Genomic DNA, 16,228 nt, shown 5'->3' with positions numbered 1-16,228 from the left:
GGATGGGGACCACCTGGAGAGCACACGAGACCCTTTATTAACTGGTAAACATCCCTCATAAAAGAGTGGTTTAGAGTTCTGCTTATGACTTCATCTCTGAGAGGTTTGGACAGCAAATGCAGAGTCTAATCTTAAAAAAAAAAAAAAAAAAAAAAAAAAAAAAAGGAAAAAAAGGAAAAAAACGTGGCTGGAGATGCATGGGTGGAGAAGCTTGGCTCGGGCGGCTGCCGATGTGAGGCTGCCTGTGAATTGGCATCAGCAGGGGAAGTTTGGAACCAGGACCAATTTATTCTTTCTTTGCAACCTCCGCTGAGACTGGGGAGGCAAAGGAGAAAAAGGCATTTCGGCCCCAGTCACTTTCCCCATTTCAACCGGCTTCGGGAGGCAGGGTGGAGGAGGTCTCTCCATTCTCTTCCCGGTTAATTGTCTAATTGGGGAACAATGCGCCTCTCGCACCCGCCTGCCCCTCTCCGGAGGGCTCCGGGCGAGCTCGGAGGGACCCGTCCCGCCGCACCGGGCTGCGGGTCCCCGCTCCGGGTCTGGGGGCCGGGGGGAGCCCCGAGGGGGCGGCCGGGCCGGGCCGGGGGCGGGGGGGCTCCGCTCCGCGGAGGCAGGCGCTGGGGGCTCTCCTGCGCCCAGCAGCTGCGGGAGCTTTGGAAATTGCAAGGAGGCTCTCGCAGAGCTTGTGAACCCTCCTCTCCCCGAGCCAGCGCCCCTCCTCTGCAGCGCTGACGGTACAACGATATAATAATGATGGGTGGCTGAGGCTCGCATTTGAACTTGCAGGCTCGCTCCCTTTGCCCACAGCTCGGTCCCGGCTCCGCGGCTCGGAGTCAGGTGCTCGCCGGCGGGAACCGAGCGAAGGAGGGGGAGACCGAGCTCCGGCACAAGGGGAGACCCCGGAACCACTGGCTGCTTCCAGCACTAACGAGGGGATTTACTCTTTCATGCGGCCACTGGGACCTCTGGACTAGCCCAACCACCACGTTGTGATTTTTTGCGATATCTGCAACACGCTACCTTTTAAGGTAACTATAACTCTTTTATTGCGGGTCGGTTTTTAGTGTTCCCCCCCCCCCCTTTTCTTTTTTTCTATATGTCTGATTGCCAGAAAACACCTAGTCTAAGATATGAAACAATTGTTTTACTGCTTATGCCAACAAAGAGTTTGAACTCTTAAGCGGGAGGGAATAGTGATGATTGGTGAATTTAAATAACCTGGGCTAAGTTCAACGACACGCGGGGGAAGAGGACAAGGAGGGATGCTCGGGAACCCACAAAAAAAAAAAAAAGAAAAAAAAAAAGAAAAAAAAAAGGAAAAAAAAAAACGGTGAAAAGAGGAGAACAAAGAAAACTAGGGAATAGAAGACTTTGGGGTGGGAGGCCTGACAGAAGTGTTCAGTGCTCGTGGTTTGGATGGCTGGGAAGATAGAGCCGCACCTTGGCGTGCGACGAGGCTCCGGAGGGAGACGAGAGGAGGCTGTTCCTTACGAGTGTTAAGTGCACAAAGCGCCTGTGTGGCAGGAGCGACGAAACGGACCTTTCCCCTTGCCCACCAGTTTTCTAGCGCTGGGAAAAGTGTGCGCTCTGCGTCCTCCACTCCTGTGTGCTCCCCATATCCCCCCCCCTCCCCCCCCTTTTTTTTTTTTTTCTCCAATCCCTTCCCCTGATGTTCCTGGAAAGCTGCTCGCAGGGCAGAACAGCTCTGAGGTGCTCAGCATCTTCTCTCCAGAGGAGCGGGAGAACAGCGTGCCCCGAACCACATTTTTTCTACGGAAAGGGGGGCGGTGGGGTGAGGAGGATCGCAAGGTCAGTGGAGCAAAACGCCCCCTCTTACACCCACATCCAGTTTCTGGGGCACGGGCTTTGCCTTCCCACTCTGCTGCCCGGGATTTCGCCTTTGTGTTACAAAGGCAAAGTGAGAGCACGGTGGAGGGCAAGCGGGGAGTTCCGACGGCGGGAAGGAGCGGGTGTGTGTGTGTGCGGGGACGGCAGCAGGACCGCGGGCAGCCTCCGCCGGCCCCCGGCATCGTCCCCACACAAAGGGGCGGCGGGCGGGGGCCGGGGCCGGCCCTCATTGTCCCCCTGGTCACGTCCTCCCGGCCACCCCCTCTCCCTCCCTCACAGCACCGGCTCTCGAGATTAAGCCCTCTCTCTTTCTCTCTCTTTCTCTCTCTTTCTCTCTCTTTCTCTCTCTTTCTCTCTCTTTCTCTCTCTTTCTCTCTCTTTCTCTCTCTTCTCTCTCTCTCTCTTCTCTCTCTTTCTCTCTCTTTCTCTCTCTTTCTCTCTCTTTCTCTCTCTTTCTCTCTCTTTCTCTCTCTTTCTCTCTCTTTCTCTCTCTTTCTCTCTCTCTCTCTTTCTCTCTCTTTCTCTTTTTTCCTTTTCCCCTTCTCCCTTCTTATCACCCGCTTCCCTCGGTTTTTCTCCCTTTCCCCCATTCTCTTCTTTTTCTTCCTCTTTTTCTCCTTCTTTCTCTCCCTCCCCTTTCTCCCTCCTTCCGTTCCTTTTCCCCCCTTTCCCCTTCTCCTTCCCTCTTTAACCCCCTTTTCCCTTCTTTTTGTTTCTTCCCCCCTTCGCTTTCTTCCCTTTCCCCACAGTTTTTTGCCCCCCTCTCTCCCCTTTTGCGCTGTCCCTCCCCTTTTTCCTCTCTTCCCCTTCCCCCCCTTCCCCCCTTTTTCTCTTCCTCCCCCCACCTTTCCCCCCCTTTTCTTTCCTTTTTTTTTTTTTTTTTTTTTTTTTTTTTTTTTTTCCTTTTCTTTTTGTTAATTGAGGCGTGAGCATTGAAACGCATGCAAAAAGTAAAAAACCCCACAAACCCATCCCAGGATGGGAGAGCGTAAATATTGGGTGGGTTCAGGGATTGCCTTTATTTCCTTGCCTTTTTTATTTAATTTTTTTTTTTTTTAATTTTTTCGCCTTTCGGCCTGAGCGAAAGGGGAAGTTTCCTCCCCCACAAGGAGGGAGCGAGGCTCGGCGGGGCGAGCCCGGGACGGGGCGGGCGCGGTCCCGCGCTGCCGGGGCGGGGGAGGCTGTGGCAGGGCTGGGCTTTGGGGAGGTCTCGTTGTCGCGTGTCCGCCGGGGGGTCGCGGGTTTAGTCCTGGTTTTGGGGTGGCGGGCTCGGCACCGTTGTGGGGCCACGGGTTCCGTCCCGGTTTGGGGTCGTGGGCCTGGTCCCGGCCCGGGGGCGCGGCCGCTGTCGAGGAACGGGGCGGGCGCGGCGGCCCCTCGGCGCCCCTTGGCGGCGAGCGGCGGCATGGCAGCCCCCGCGGCCGCCGGTTTCCCGCCAGAGGGCTCCGGGTCCGTCACCGTGAGGGGAAAAAAGGCCAAACTCCCCCCAAATCACCGCCGTAATAAAGTAATTTTAAATACCCAAGACCTCCTCGACAAAAGCCCCTGTCGCCGCTGTTCCCTCGCACTCCGCATCCAATCCTGGGGGTCCTCTTCACAAGAAGAGAATCCAGAGGAGGCACCCGGCTGAGCAGAGGGATGGAGCAGCTCTGCTGGGAGGAAAGGCTGGGAGAGCTGGGATTGTTCAGCCTGGACAGGAGAAGCTTTGGGGTGACCTCAGTGTGGCCTTGCAGGGCCTGAAGGAGCTGCAGAAAGGATGGAGAGAGATGACAAGGGCTGGAGAGACAGGACACAGGGAATGGCTTCCCAGTGCCAGAGGCAGGGCTCGGTGGGATATTGGGAAGGAATTGTTCCCTGGGATGGTGGGGAGGCCCTGGCACAGGGTTCCCAGAGAAGCTGTGGCTGCCCCTGGATCCCTGGCAGCATCCAAGGGCAGGTTGGACACTGGTGCTTGGAGCAGTCTGGGAAAGTGGAAGGTGTCCCTGCCCACAGCAGGGGGTGACACGGTGATATTTAAGGCCTCTTCCATCCCAAACAATTCTGTGAGTCAGTGATCCTGTGGCACAGGAGCAGCAGTGTCCCGCTGGACAGCAGGGTGGGATTGGCACGTTTCCAATTCTGGGCAGCCCCTCAGTGCCTGGGCTTGAGGTGTGAGGTGGCACTGGGGCTGTGGAGGTGGCTGAGCGAGGGGAGGGCACCTGCAGCCACCCTTGTGCCCAGCACTGGCACTGGGTGAACCCCAAGAGGTGCTGAGGAACCCCTGTTCGAGCCTGCAGGGCGGTCCTGGTGCCTAACACCGTGTTAGCAGTGCAGGGTTACATCTATAGGAGCCATGAGCGACACCTTCACATCTTTTCCACCTCTTGCTCCCTTCATCAGTGTGGGTGCTTGAGAGAGGTGGGCAGGAGAGGCCCTCAGTTCTCCTGGAACATGCTCATCAGGGCACCAAGCCTGACAGAAGTCCAGGTGCACTTGGGCAATGCTTTCAGGCACAGGGTAGGATTGTCAGAGTGTCCTGTGCAGGGCCAGGAGCTGGACTTGGTGATCCCTGTGTGTCCAGCTCGGGATATTCAATGTTTCTGGAAGGCAGGAGCAGGAAGGTGGAGCCGGGATGATGTAGAAGAAGCAGCGTGTGCTCATTGCTCCACTATGCGCTGCCTCTGGCAGTTCTCCCCTGTGTCTCTGCGTGGCTGTCCCAGAGCCTGGGGCTGCTCCTGGCATAAAAGCATGGGGCTGTGAGGGATGTCCCGAGGCAGCAGCTGCTGCAGCCAGGAGCGTCAGGACATGCTGTGCTCTGGTCACTGCTTCTGTCTGTGCTCCAGCCTGCAGGCAGCACCGCAAGGGCTCAGCCTGGAGGAGTTTCCCCCACAGCTGCTGGAGGTGATGAGGAAGGGATGATGCAGACACCCCTAAGACCTTCTCCGACACCTTGGGAGAGCCTTTCCAAGGGATAACAGGCCAAGCAGGGGCCCCTGATGAGTCGGATGCAGCCTGATGTGCCATGTGTCAGCACAGTGGGATAATTAATCACGAGGCAGAGAGGTGGTGAAGCTGGCAAAGTTAATTAGGCAGCGCTGATGGTGAGGTGGACACATTAACAGTAATTAGCAATTAACAGTACCAGGATTAAAGGATTGCAGAAGTAAAAGAAAATGCAGAATGTGTGCATTTGAGGAAGGATGACACCTGTGAAGTTTTCAGAGCTTGGAAGGTAGCAAGGGATGTGCTATGACTGGGATTGATCATTTCCAGCTTATTGGGGTTCCACTGGAAATTGTAATTTACTGTTTTACCCACTAGAATGAGCAGCCTTCCTTCTCTTCTCTAGGGCCAGGTTCTATCGGGTCCTACCCTTTTTTTTTTTTTTTTTTTTTTCCTTTCAATCTTTTATGTCATTCTGACTTTCACTATGAGGGTCAGATGGGCAGAGGCTGCTTTTTTAAATATTTAAGGAACATATCCAGATTTCTCAATGCAGCTGTAGAGCATGTGCAGAACCAATCTCAGTGTGACCTGAGAAGTTGCAGGTTTTAGAGACATTGTTACCTCTATGAAAATGGTTAATTCCTCATTGTCTCAGCTTCAGAGAAACCAGGAATATTTTTGGATGGAAAGCTTTAGTCTCTTCCACACCAGGACACTTCGCTTTCTGAACCTGGAGTTTTAAACAGAAAGAGAGACATGATGTTCTCCCATCTGGTTAAATTAAAATAGCATTGGTGTGAGATCAAGCTTACACTGCAAACTAAACACAAGCTGGAATTTGGTCAGAACTTACTGCTCCTATGAGTTTTTGCTGTAGTAAGGGAAGGTAGCAGCGCCTGCAAAAATAGGAGCTTGCTCTCTCACCCCAGATAGAACGCCTACTGCTAATTTTTAAAGATGTGAAGTTTGTCCAGGATTTTGGCATCTATTGGTTAAAAGACATTGCACTCAGGGTTGCATGCCATTTTGAAATGTAACACAAATTCCTACTGTAGATCCATCTGCCTGTAGTAGCTCCTAATAAAATGGATCAGCCCAGTTGGAAACCAGCCAGCAGGCAACCCAAGTTTGGTCACGTCAAGTGAGGTACTTTTTTAGTAGAAGGTGGAAATTAAACACTTATTCAAGTCTTGCAGCTTGAGTTGGCAAGATTTGCTCACTGTGTCTGTAGTATTATGGATTTCTTTTACTATGGTTGTAGTGACACCAAGGGGGAAAAAAAAATCTTGTGGAAAAAGGTATAGTTAGAAGGATTTTGGCTAATTGCAGTGGACTTAGGGGCAGTACAGCAGACTTCTGTGAAGCACAGAGTGCAGGAATGAGAAACACAAACCTGTTTTATAGCAGAGATTTGGCTCTGGAGGCTACAAGAGAGCACAGCCCGCTGCAGCCTCTGCCAGCAGAAGGGCAGGAGACAGGGGCAGTCACATCCAAGGACCTGGAAATGTGGGCAGGAATCAGGGGGAGGTGTAAGCAGCAACCTCTGCCTCACCTCTGTGTCCTGAGGATGATTTTTGGCACCAGGTCTGCAGAGCTTTGTGTCTTCCTAAGCCAGGCTACCCTGTGGGGCTCAGCAAGGTGCTGCTGTCATGAGTCTGCATGTTTGGGGAGGGTGGCAGGGTAATTGCACGTTTAATTCTGGCAGCTGGAGTGGAGCTGCACTGGGCAACCCAGGAGTGTTTATGGGAACCACCAAGGCCTGGAGCATGAAAACCAGCCATCAGATGTGGAGGGTTGTGTAGAAATCATGATCCTGACCCTAAGGGCTGACAATCAGACCATGATTCCAGAGTTTTTCATTGCTTAGAGTGAGCATTTCAGGATAAAGGAGATTTATAAAAGGTCAGGAGGTGGTTTTCCAAGAGTCAAGTAGGGATTTTTGGCAAGTGTCTCATATAAAGCTTTGTGCTCAAACAATGCAATTTTTTGGAGCTATCCAAGCCCTGGGTACAGCAGGTGTAATTCCTGCCCTAGTGAAAGGCTAGGAGCCATCACAGCCAGGAATGTCCTCTTCTGTTCCCATGGATACCTTGAAGATTGCCCTTCCACAGTTGCCTTTCTGTTTTCATCTGTCCCTGTGGCTGTGTGTGTTGTGTTTGGTGACTGCAAGCGTTAGCAGTAGGGTTTGTGTTCTTACTGAACATGGAAGCAGTTGTGTTATGACAGCAATTGCAATGAGCTTCCAAGGGCAACAGGATTCCACTGGCACGTGCCAGGCACCCAGGTATGCCAGGTCAGAGCCAGGGAAGTGAGCCAGTTGGTGGTTGCAAAATGTAACCAGCCCTGTTTAGGTGCAATATCACCATTGTCAGGAAAAAGAAAATACTTCATTCTTTTTCTTGTCCAGTTTCTTTGATTCTCTTGATTCTGGTCCCAAAAGGCAAGGTTGCCTCCAGGGGAAGGAGGGAGATAAAACTTTTGGGTAGACATGGAGAGCTAAACTTATAAAACATTCTGTTCTGGACTTCGGTGTCACTGTGGATGTGGCCAGTGTGTAACACATGGGAGCACATGTGGGCAGGACATCTCAAAAGGTCTGGAGCCACTCAGCTCTCACAGGAGCCAGAACTTTGTCTTGCAGGCAGGTCCTTCAGTCAGCACCTTGGAAGGTGGAGAATTCTGTCAGTCTTCTTTTCATGCTCTCATCAGAGCTCTTGTGTTACTGTAGGAACTTCACTGCAGTGGTTTTGGTGCTTGAAGCTTCCAGCAGTTTTGGGATACAAAGGTTGCTTGAAAGTCCTTCTGCACATCTGTCGACTCAGACTGACATCACTTTTTCTTTTAATTATTGTGTAGTACTGAGGCTCATTTAAGTGTTTATCTAAGCAGGCACGTGACTCTATTTCAGAGCTGGTCCATTGCATGCAAAGGACTTTGATGTCTACAGCTCTGATCTTGTGCAACCTCCTTGCTCATAATGACCTTCTGCAGGGAGTTTGCACTGGGGCACAGTATAGAATTTTAAAGTTAACTAATAAATAGTCACATGCAGCTTGACTTGTGTAAATGTAGGAAGACACAAAAGTCTGGCTGAGTGGTGTTGGGGGTAAGTGTTAGGGTCTTCAGAAGAAGTTTTATGGTGTGTAGGGTGTAAGCTGAATGAAGTCCTCATTCTAGTTTCAGACTTAGTTGAGAAAAGTGCAAATTCCATGAAGTTCATGTTGCAAAATAAGTGATATCACTCCCTACCCTCCGCTGTCCTGAATGGCTGCAGCAGAGATGGGGCGTCCTTGGCAGCGTGCAGCCTGCTCTGTGGAAAGCAGCTGCATTTCTCCCTCCACGCCCAGGGAATAGGTTGTAGCACATGTTTTGCAGTGCAACCAGCTGGCTCTGGCCATCCATGTACAGGGAATGGAAGGCTCTGGGGTTTTCAGCCCTGTTGAAGGGGAATTTTTAACTTGCCTCACTGGAAAGGCTTAGTTGGAGATGTTTTGCTTCTTTCCCGTGCTGCTCAGACGTTGCAGGATGTGTGCCAGTTCACACAGACTCATGTGGAGTTTGGGCTGCAGCTGTGAGCTTGTGAAGAGAACTGTCCTGAGGTTGAACACATCACCAGGAGTTTTCTGAAGTGGCCTGTGTGTCTTTGCTGTCATGTTCAGTGCAGCCTGTGGAGTTTTTAAAAGTGGAAGTTTTGAATTGTACATGTGTGCAGTGCAGGTTCCAGAGTTATAACGCAGACATGTAAATATCTATTAAATCTCTGCTTCACTGATTCTTAAGGCAGTTCAACTGCAAGCCCTCTTGAGCAGGAAAAAACTGTCAGCTTGCTTACTTGTCCAAGTGAAGAGCTCAGGTAGCAGATTTTGCAGCAATATCAGGAAAATCAAGGTTGTGATAAAAATTTGTCAGTGTTTTGACAAACTGCTGCTGAGAGTAATTTCTTATGTTCGGATGTTCATAGCACATATATGTAACTATATGGCTGAAGGATTATTTATAAACCCTTTGTAGTTGTTGGTGTTTGTGTGTCTTGCAATGCTTTTGTAACTTTGGGTATATTTACAGGTTCAACATGTGTAACTATGAACTGAAATGAAAACTGAGAAATAATGTTGTGAACATGCAATTTATTATCGTGTACATATGATACATGTGAAGAGCTTTCCAGCTGTTGGAAGGTGTAAAGGAAAGTGAGAAGGAAACCCAAAGGGAACTGACATGTCAGAGAATCATTCAGGATTCAACAACCTGAAACCCATTATAAATCTCTGTTCCATAGAGACACATGGTCATTATCACAAATTTCCACCATGAATTATTAAATGAAGATGCCTTGAAAGCAGGAAGGACTGCTTCTGATACCAGTGACAAGTATTAATGTGCTGAGTTACAAAATTTGCTAAGGACACAGTGCAAGAATAACCACTTCTTTGTTCTTCATTTCTAGGTCAAGATGTTGTTAAGTATAAAAAGTATCTTATGGATGTACTCTACGTTAGTTATAACATATATGCTGCCTAAAGGTAAGTCTTCTGTACATAGAACATTTAATTAAAATTAACTTAGTGGTCTAATTGGTAGGAAACAGTCGAAACTCAGGAAATTGACTTTCTTTGCCTCTGCCATGCTGCATCACGTCATTAATTTTGTTTCTGTGTCGTCCTCAAGGCATTCATGATTTATATCTACTTGGGTTGCCATGAGCTAAGCTGGGGCAGGTCCCTTGGTTGCTGGGGTCTGGAGCAAGGAGGTGTGAGGGCAGCTGCAGGTTTGGGTGGAAAGGAAGGAGGCCTTACTACCTCTCTTGGTGATTACATGCTAAAACTGAAGTATGTATCCATATGTGGTTGCCATGGTTATTTGAAAGTTTGGGTCAGGCCTTCAGTAACGAAAATATCCCAACAGCTGCTGCAGACTCACAAAATTGGGAAAGCAGCTTCCCAAGTCTCAAAGCAAGATTTTTCTGTATTTTCTTTCCAGGAACTCAAACTGATTTTAGCCTTTGGGAAAATCAAATTTACTACTTTTTTTTTTCCCATCTAGCTGGAAACACTGTTGCTAGTAACACCTTCAGGTAGTTCTGAATGATAAAAGGACTGGTTCATTAGTGGAACCAATTAAAAAAGAAAGGATAAAAGATTTAGATTGGATATAAGAAAGAAAGGTCTGGTTCAGATCACAGGCCTGACTCACTGCCTTGCACAAATGCAGAATTCAGGGATACAGGGATTGAGATGGCAGCACTGTATGGGGGGAGGTGTCACATGGATCCTTGGTTTTGTAGGATGTGGGATGGCATCTTTACATGTCCTCTCACTCCACCCTTTATTACATCTTAAGTGGCTCATCTTATTTCCAGAGTGGAATTTTTGGTACTTAGGAGGGTTTTTTTATGAATGTCTCATTCTTTGGAATGTAGATCAGGTTGTAACCCATCCTTATTTGCCCAATTTTTTCTGAAAAAATTCAGAGAGACCCTGATGTTCCTAGAACACGCTGTGAACTTTGTAGGGTTTCCTCTTTAAATTGGGGGCCATTCTTTTGCCCTGCAGGATCTTAGCCATTTTCAAACTATGGCCATAGTGAGGAGGACAAGGATGAAAAAATCTTCCTTTTTCATGGATTGGTCTAATTCAGGATCCCAAAGAATCTGTGGGATCAACTCATGTCCTTATCTTTTGTAGAAAAGTCAGTTGGTACAATAATATTTTTGAGGATGAGTGTTAGAAGACTACACACAATCTTTTTAAGTATGGCTTTTGTTTAAAAATGCTGTAAACAAGAAAATATATATCAATATTCTGAAAGACAGACACCCTAAGTTTCAACCTTTTTTTTTTTTTTAATCATTAGTTTGGATTTAAAATTGAAGCCTTTAAATCTTCAGTGAAACACCAATTCCCAACTTATCACTATTGCGGTTTACAAGCTGAATCTTGTGGTTATAACTGGCTTTTTTCCTACCTGTTTTAGGTGGCCATTTGTGGCATAATGTTGAGTTGTGCAACATTAGAGAGATTTACATTTGCCTGGCTTATTGTGAGTGTCTTGAAGACCATAAAAGTAGTTCTTCATCACTCTGCATGTGCTTCTCTTATTCTGCTTTCTTAGACCACAAACCACATGGTAAAGGACTCAGGGAAGTTTTTGTTTGGTCTCAGTCCATTACCTGTCGGTGTTTCCTACAAGTTTCACTCATTTTAATTCATTATTACCTTCACTAAAAGAATTGTGGTAAATGAGAAGGCTTCTCTTAGGCTCAGTGCTAGCAGCTGAATTGACAACACACACAATTTCACTGATCTTTTCTATTTCTGCTGCTAGACAGGGCAATGTACCATATGTCCCAGCAGGTTGTCGATGAACTGAAAAATTAGATGCAACGCTTTTCTTTTTTTTTTTTTTCTCATAAATTTAGCTAAAAATAAATAGAATATTTTATTCTTTAAGCATGTGGGATTTGTCTGCATAGTCAGTAGCAACATTCTGTTCAGTTAAACTCAATTATGTGGGAAATTCACTCCTCTAAGCAGTGTCACACCATGCAGGGCACTCTTTTCTTCAGACTCCTTGTTCACTGCAGACCTACTGGCCTGGTCATTGTGGTTAATGTGATACAGAAGGGCAGAATTCTGTTCTTTTTAAGAATTATCTAGACTCCTACTTTAGGAATTTTGTAACATTTACCACAGAACAAGTGTACATGTTTTGAAGAAAGAGACTTTGTTCTCAAGCAAGAATAATTTTCTCCCCACCTCAAAAGGAGGACGTCCAGCTATGTGTCATTGATCTATCACATCCCATTGATAGGGGCTGACATGGAATATAAGCTTAGCAAAAATGCTAAAGGGGAAAAAAAAAGGTTATATAGATTAACACAAGATACTGACAACTTCTTCATTGGTCAGTAAATTCTGCTAGACTAACTAATTTGGACTGCTGCAGGAAATCAAGCTTTTTTGGAACTGTGCAGGAACATAATTTAATCTTGTATTTCAGATATTACGTCAGCCAAATATTTTATTTTTCTCTGGGGAAAAACTTCCTCCTCCTCCTTTCTCCTCCTCTTCTTCCATCTCGTCTTCCTCTTCTACCTTCTTCTTTTCTTCTCCTCCTTCTTTCTTCCCCTCACCACAACAAATAGTTTTTAATAAAGTGTGATGTAGTGCTTTCTAAAGTTGGACAGAACTGTAGCTATACAGAATCTTCTGTTCTGGAAAGTAGCACAGCTTAGTCAGGATCTAGTTTGCCTATCAGGATGGTATGTGTTGTTTGCTAAGGCTTCTAGCTGGCTGATGTGAAGACACGAATTTTAAAAGGAGGAAATTTCCTCAGGGTTCAGTGCTCATATTCCAGGTCACTCATAATCAGAAACAATGCTCTTAAAAAGTTTATTGAGGTTCTGTCAGTCAATATAATTTTAATTTAGTCATTCTTCATTTAAGAAGAAAGTTCCTGTTAGGTGTATAGATGACAAGGGATCATATTAAATTCTAAATATTTTGAGACTGATTTTAATCTCCCACCTGTGCAATTTGGCAGTAATTCCATCACAAATGATAGAACTGAGAATTCATTCTGTTTCTTTATCTCTAAGGACTGTAACTCTGTGAAGTTTCAACAAAATAAAGGTGATAGAAAAGATCTCTGGTTTCATCAGTTTTGATACTTTCATCCTGACTCTATCTGACTTGTGTGCCCAAGGAATTCTAGTTTGGTAGGCATGGATGGAAAGGACCCGAGAACTTCCACTCAGAATTCTGTGTCTTCCTTGTTAGTTAATTTTTCTCTTTTTCTGGCTAGTACTTTTTTATTGAAATGCTTGACCACTAAGCTGATGATTTCTTGTATTGAACTTGTTTGGATAATACCATTAAGACTTTGTCTTGTGGGAAATTTGTCTCTGTTAAAAATAATCAGTTTAATGAGCAACTTTCCTTTTTTCCTCTTTTTTCTTTCTCTCCCTCCCCCCCCATTTTTTTCTGTTTTCTTTCTTATTTTTTTTCTTCCCCCCCCCCCTCTTCTTTTTTGTTTTCCCTCTTCTCCTTTTTTAATTCTCTCCCTCTGCTCACTCTTCCACTCCACCCTCCAATCTTCTACTCTTTATGGAGAGATTATATTTTTTGTCATAGAGAAACAGATAATTTTCATGTGCTGGTGTCTCCTGTTTCAAGTATCACTCTATTGATGGCTATTATTAGGTTACTATATTTCTAAACTTTATGAATCCTAGCTTCCTTCAAAATAATGATGACCATGTTCTACTTTTCAAAAATGTTAGAGTGAAGGACTGTGAAAGAGGTAAAATAGTTACTGTTGTGCATTAGCTTTTAATCCTCATTAAGCCATTATGTGTGATGAAATACATCACATTAAAAAGGTAAATCCATCAGAATCCCTCTCTTCAGTTGCAGTGTGCAGCTTGGATGAACAGTAGTCAACTTCGCCCTCAGGATATTGTCAGATGGGAGCATTTCACTGTGAAATGTTTGCAGCTGGAGATGACATAAAAAATGATAAAAGTCCTGATCATGTCAAGTCTGAACCAAGTAGGGACTTTTTGTGTGCTTTACTTCCTCCTTTGCTTTTACATCCTGAAATATTTAATTTCTGTGATGTTTAAAGGCCCTGAGGCTACAAGGAAACAACTTTGAAAGGGTGGCTATTTGGGAGACTCTCACTGGAAAGGCTTTTGTTTCAGCATGTGTGCAATAAAAAGAATTAACCCCTGAGAGAACAGCGGGGTCAGGGGTGACAGGGGTGCAGAGCCATGGTCTTTTTTCCTTCTGAGGACAGGAACAGCTGCTGTGAGGTAAGGCAAGGTGTGAACTCCAGCAGCTCCCCTGCAACCACGCTTTTGGCCAGTGAGGTAACTCATCATTTTTCACTCAGAGTGGTGTTCCTCCTGTGAATTGAAGAAACAGCTCCTTTAGTTCATCTGTCACCTAAAATTTCAGACCATTTTCCAAAGGTTAATTACTTGGTGACCATAAAAAATGGAAAAATAAGGCAGAATTGAATTTTCCCAAAGAGAGACATGCTCCGTCATCAACCTAAGATGTACCAAGATTGATACAAACTCTTTTTCAGCTTATACTCCCCAGTCCTGTTACAAATCAGCTAAGGTTCATGGATTTAAGGCTTTGCATTGATGAATCATTATTTAACAATGAAATATATCTGTTTCTGATTTTTCTGTTACACTAACGTGATTTCTCCTTTCTCTATCCTCGCTCACTCCTCTTTTTCTAGTTAAAGCAGAAAAAAAAACCCTGATCAAGGGATCTCTCTCTGGAACTTCAGTCCTGCCATGCTTCTTTTCAACCACACCCACCATATCCTCCAGCTATGCTGCTGAGTACCTCCGGATCAAATGGTCCAAGGTGGAACTGGACAAAAGTGGGAAGGATGCCAAGGAAACCACGGTCCTGGTGGCCCAAAATGGCAACATCAAAATAGGCCAGAGCTACAAGGACAGGGTGTCTGTCCCGAGCCATTCTGAGGAGACCGGGGATGCCTCACTGACCTTCTCCAAGCTGCGTGCCAGCGACGCTGGAGTCTATCGCTGCGATGTCATGTACGGAGTGGAGGACACACAGGGTATCGTCTCTCTGGCTGTTGAGGGTAAGGACCTGTGTATTTCATTTGTACCCAACAGTTAGTCCAGTTAAAGCAGTGAAACTTAGTAATTAGCACAAAACTAGAGAGGATTTGAAGGAGTGCCTTTAGCGATTTGCCTTTGAGTAGGGTGAAAAGAAGTAACTTATGATGAAAGGGACTTAGGATGAAAACAAGCCACCGAAGCTATGGTTGACCTGTCTTGATGTCTCAAACTATGCCATCAAAAGTGGGAGCCACTTTTTTTGAAAAAGGAACATCAAGCATGAAGGAAGTGCTTATTGCCCAGTAACATATTTTGGATGGGCAGAAGGAAAACTCATCTGGGAGAAGCTGCAAGAAAAGAAGTAGGGAGGTGTTTGCTAAATGTGGGGCAGGCAGTAAAAACAGTTTTCTTGTCATCTCTATTAGGAAATAGCCTCCAAAATTTTGAGAAGGAGAAGTCTATGTGTTGTAAAACAGAAGAGACAGGAGTTTCAGAACTGTTGATGTTGGAGAAGACATCTAAGATTATCAAGTCCAAACATTAACCCAGCACTGCCATGTTCACTACTAATCCCGGTCCCCCAATACCACATTCAAACATTTTTGGAACTCTCCCAGGGATGATGACACCCCCTCTTCCCTGGGAAGTGTATTCTAATGTCTTACCACCTTCTCAGTGAAGTTCTAGTTCCTAATGTCCAACCTGACCCTCCCCTGGCACAATTTGATGCTGTTCCCTGGGAGCAGAGCCCCCCCACCCTAGCTGACCCCTCCTGTCAGGGAGTTGTGCAGAGCCAGAAGGTCCCTTCTGAACCTCCTTTTCTCCAGGCTGAACCCCTTTCCCAGCTCCTTCAGCTGCTCCTGGTGCTCCAGACCTTTCCCCAGCTCTGTTCCATTCCCTGGACATGCTCCAGCCCCTCAATTTCTTGTTGTGAGTGGCCCAGGGCAGCCCCCAGGATTCGAAGTGGTCCCTCAGCAGTGCCAGCACAGGAACAGTCACTGCTCTGTGGCTGGGACAACTCAGGTGCCATTGGCCTCCTGCCTCCCTGGGCACCTCTGGGCTTATGTCCAGCTCCTGTCACCAACATCCCCAAAGTCTTTCTATCTTTCCAGCACCTCTGCCCCAGCCTGGAGTGTTCAATGGGTTTAAGCAAAACAAAAGAGTGAGTGGCCAAAGGAGCATGTGATGTGTAGGTGTTTATCCCCTCAGAACCTGCTCGTGGAGCATGGCACAAGGGCTGCTCCAGAGCTCCATTGGGCTGGCACTGAGCCTGAGCTAACAGGCTGTGCTGAAAGGCAGAGCATTAACCCAGGCTCTGTTTCTAGACCCAGGTTTCTGCCTGTGCTTAGGACAACACAGATGTGTGGATGGATCTCCTTGTAGGAGCCTCCTTGCTTGGGCCCTGTCTTGCACACGCCTTTGCAGCTCGGTGTTTTTTGGAAGTTCACTATTTACTCAGGTGGATGAATCCCAAAACAAACTTTAATATCTGCTGCTGGAAATTGTGTCTTTGGCTCAGGATTTTTTGGTGAGCTTAAAATGTATTGTTCTTCGAGTCTGCCTAAGCTAATGTGAACAGTCTGTTGGCAGTGATTTCACAAAAGGATTTAAAGGTGTGGCCTTAATTTGGAAATACAGTAAATCAGTGTAGCCATTAATGTCTGCATAACTTCATAAACTGTTAGGTCCTAATAACAAAAGCAAAAGAAATCCTGGTTTGAACATTGCTTTTCATAATCAGTCTACCTGGCATTTCTTACCCATTTTCAAGTGTTCTGTTGACAACATATCTATATCCAGGAGCAGCAGATGTTTATGACAATAAAATATCAGATGATTTATGGTGATACT

General features: G+C 46.4%; 1 protein-coding gene across 1 annotated transcript in view; it reads left to right on the top strand.

The window, feature by feature from the left end:
• Nucleotides 1-328: 328 nt before the first annotated feature.
• Nucleotides 329-16,228, top strand: part of VCAN (versican) — a 97,874-nt gene continuing 81,974 nt past the window's right edge. Inside the window, exons 1-4 of the mRNA XM_066181937.1 lie at nucleotides 329-398; nucleotides 787-1,028; nucleotides 9,221-9,296; nucleotides 14,026-14,397. Of these exons, the coding sequence (XP_066038034.1) occupies nucleotides 9,227-9,296; nucleotides 14,026-14,397 (442 nt within the window). The 5' untranslated portion in view covers nucleotides 329-398; nucleotides 787-1,028; nucleotides 9,221-9,226. The remainder of the gene's footprint in view (nucleotides 399-786; nucleotides 1,029-9,220; nucleotides 9,297-14,025; nucleotides 14,398-16,228) is intronic.

Source organism: Chamaea fasciata, unplaced genomic scaffold (assembly GCF_029207755.1).
Source record: "Chamaea fasciata isolate MVZ Bird 193981 ecotype frontalis unplaced genomic scaffold, bChaFas1.0.hap1 SCAF_4, whole genome shotgun sequence".
NCBI lineage: Eukaryota > Metazoa > Chordata > Aves > Passeriformes > Sylviidae > Chamaea > Chamaea fasciata.
Note: the sequence above shows the minus strand (reverse complement) of the source record. Positions and strands in the feature narration are given on the sequence as shown.